Consider the following 2500-nt stretch of genomic DNA (forward strand, 5'->3'; position numbering starts at 1 on the left):
CTCCTTCCCTCCACAGCCTGTCTCCGCCGCCCTCCACGAAGGAACCTCCGCCCCCGAGAGCTGGCGCCTCCGCAGCGCACAGCACATGGACGTCTGTCGGAGGGAAATCACGAGTGGCACTCAGCTGAGGGGCGCGTCGGATCAGGTCGGTGATTGGTTCGTGTTTGATTAGGGGCCGATTGGTTAGGGGTGGGGGTTGTATTTAAGGGGGGTTGATTGGGCGTATACAAGACCAGTGGACCTTGGGTATCTTTCAAGGGTGCAATTAAAACCATTGTCTGTAATTCGCTTTAAGATATTATCAGTAGATGTATCTATAAAGTCAACAAAAGTTATATTTACATTTAGTTAGTTTCCACAAAATTCACATTTTATTGCCAAAAACAAATAAACAGGAAGAAATGGCTGATTTGAAACAAGATCTACACTCGCGTCGACGGCCTGTCAGTCTAACGTTAATAATTTTGAATCAGTAAATCGGTTTCCTTTTTTCTTTAAAAGATATATGTCACGAAACACGAACCAACGGCGAAAACGGGGAATAAATCCTTGTGCTCCATTTTTCTCAAACAAGAAGTACTATGCGCGGTGGTATTCAAGCGAGAGGCTCGTGCGGTCTATTACGGCGGTGCTTTTCGCAGTTCAAGCACTACGCCTGGCCGGGAACTCAAATGCAAGTCAGGTCCTAAACGAAGGGAAGGCTACTTGAACCGCGCCTTTAAGGGGTATGAAGAGCGAGGAGCGAGGGAGGGGGGGGGGGGTTGTTGTTGATGTAAACGGTGTGTGGAACTGAATGATGGTAACGGTGGGTATGTGTGTGGTTTGTGTATATGGCTGCTATTTTTAGAATGATTTAGAATTAGCATTAATTGTATTCTAGATCATAGTATGATGACCAGTTTGTACTCTTTACATGATAACTCCTCCGGAAGGCGCTGAGAGAGGTGGCAAGAGATTCGGAAGCGGCCGCGGAAGCTACGGACGTTGCCTTCAACACCCGTTTGAGAGAACTTGAGGAAGCCAAAGCAAAGCTCGTCACCAAAGATGGGATGGTAATCCCTTATCTTCCCGTTTTCTACCATTAGTACCGTTTTCTTTGACTTTGCGTTCCAATGATTAGCGTATTTCTCTATTGTTCGTTATTCTAGTTTTTTTTCTTTATCATTATACATAATTTAGGTTGACATTTAACTGACCCTTTAAGATGAGAGTTTCATAGAATAAAGTAAAACTGCCATTGTAAACAAATGTACCCAAAGTGAAACCTCCTAACATACAAAAGTAGGCCAATAAAACGAAAAGATAACAAATATTAATGATAACATCTATCTTTCTCCTCCCACCCATCTTCTTTCCTCTTACCCCTCTTTCTCCCTTCACAGTTGCGAAAGGAAATAGCGGAGGAGGAGAATAGCATCGCCTCAATTCGCCAGAGTCTGCAGGACAAGGAGTCGCCGCTGCAGGTGGCCCAAAGCCGCCACTGGACTCGTTCCTTCAGACCCGGGGCAGACCGCTGTTTAGATCAACCCCATTACAGGTAAGGGAGAAGGAGGGGGTGGGAAGGGAGGGGGGGAGAGGGAAGGGGAGGGAGGGAGGGAGTGGGACGTGAGAGGTTGAGAGGGAATACGAAGGGAAAAATGAGGTAAGGAGGAGCAAGAGTGATAAAGGTTGAGATGTAAGGAAAGAGAGAGAGAGAGAGAGAGAGAGAGAGAGAGAGAGAGAGAGAGAGAGAGAGAGAGAGAGAGAGAGAGAGAGAGAGAGAGAGGGAGAGAGGGAGAGAGGGAGAGAGAGAGAGAATGAGAGAGAGAGAGAGGGAGAGAGAGAGAGAGAGAGAGAGAGAGAGAGAGAGAAAGAGAGAGAGAGAGAGAGAGAGAGAGAGAGAGAGAGAGAGAGAGAGAGAGAGAGAGAGAGAGAGAGAAGACAAAAGAAAAGAACACACAGTGGATCGCCCACCCTCCAAATTCCAACCCATACACCCCACCATCATTCCCATCCCCCGCAGACTCAAGGACGAACTTGACGAGCTGCCCCAGAGCATCGAATCCCTTCGCCAGCGCCTGAGGACCAGCGAGGACACGCTGGAGGAGCTGCATCGCCTCCACGAGGACTTTTCCAAGGACATCCTCAACAGGGAACACACCATCAGCTTAGAGCGCCGCTGCGTCACCGTCAGGAGCCTCAGGCAGACTCAGGAGAAGCTTCAAGGACTGTAAGGAAAGACGGAGAAGATGAGAAGGGGAAGAGAGAAGGAAAGGAGGAAAGGGGGAAATGACTAGACGTAGAAATGAGAAAAAAGGAGAAAACAAATCTCGTATGATTTTCCCAGTACATGTAAATTACTAACCATAATCATTATTATTCTGCGAAATGTTTGAATAATTCAAACTAAATTGAACAGTGAAATTCCGAGTAATTAAGGGGAAAAAAATGGAATGCTGTCCGTTTGTACATTAATAAAACAAAATTCTTATCGTATGTGTTCTGAATTCCCTTTGCATAT

General features: G+C 46.5%; 1 protein-coding gene across 1 annotated transcript in view; it reads left to right on the plus strand.

The window, feature by feature from the left end:
* LOC113812713 (tektin-4) overlaps nucleotides 1-2269 on the plus strand; it is a 4470-nt gene extending 2201 nt beyond the window's left edge. Inside the window, exons 4-7 of the mRNA XM_070125078.1 lie at nucleotides 17-145; nucleotides 933-1052; nucleotides 1383-1537; nucleotides 2003-2269. Of these exons, the coding sequence (XP_069981179.1) occupies nucleotides 17-145; nucleotides 933-1052; nucleotides 1383-1537; nucleotides 2003-2213 (615 nt within the window). The 3' untranslated portion in view covers nucleotides 2214-2269. The remainder of the gene's footprint in view (nucleotides 1-16; nucleotides 146-932; nucleotides 1053-1382; nucleotides 1538-2002) is intronic.
* Nucleotides 2270-2500: the final 231 nt, after the last annotated feature.

This window comes from Penaeus vannamei, chromosome 9 (assembly GCF_042767895.1).
Source record: "Penaeus vannamei isolate JL-2024 chromosome 9, ASM4276789v1, whole genome shotgun sequence".
NCBI classification, from domain to species: domain Eukaryota; kingdom Metazoa; phylum Arthropoda; class Malacostraca; order Decapoda; family Penaeidae; genus Penaeus; species Penaeus vannamei.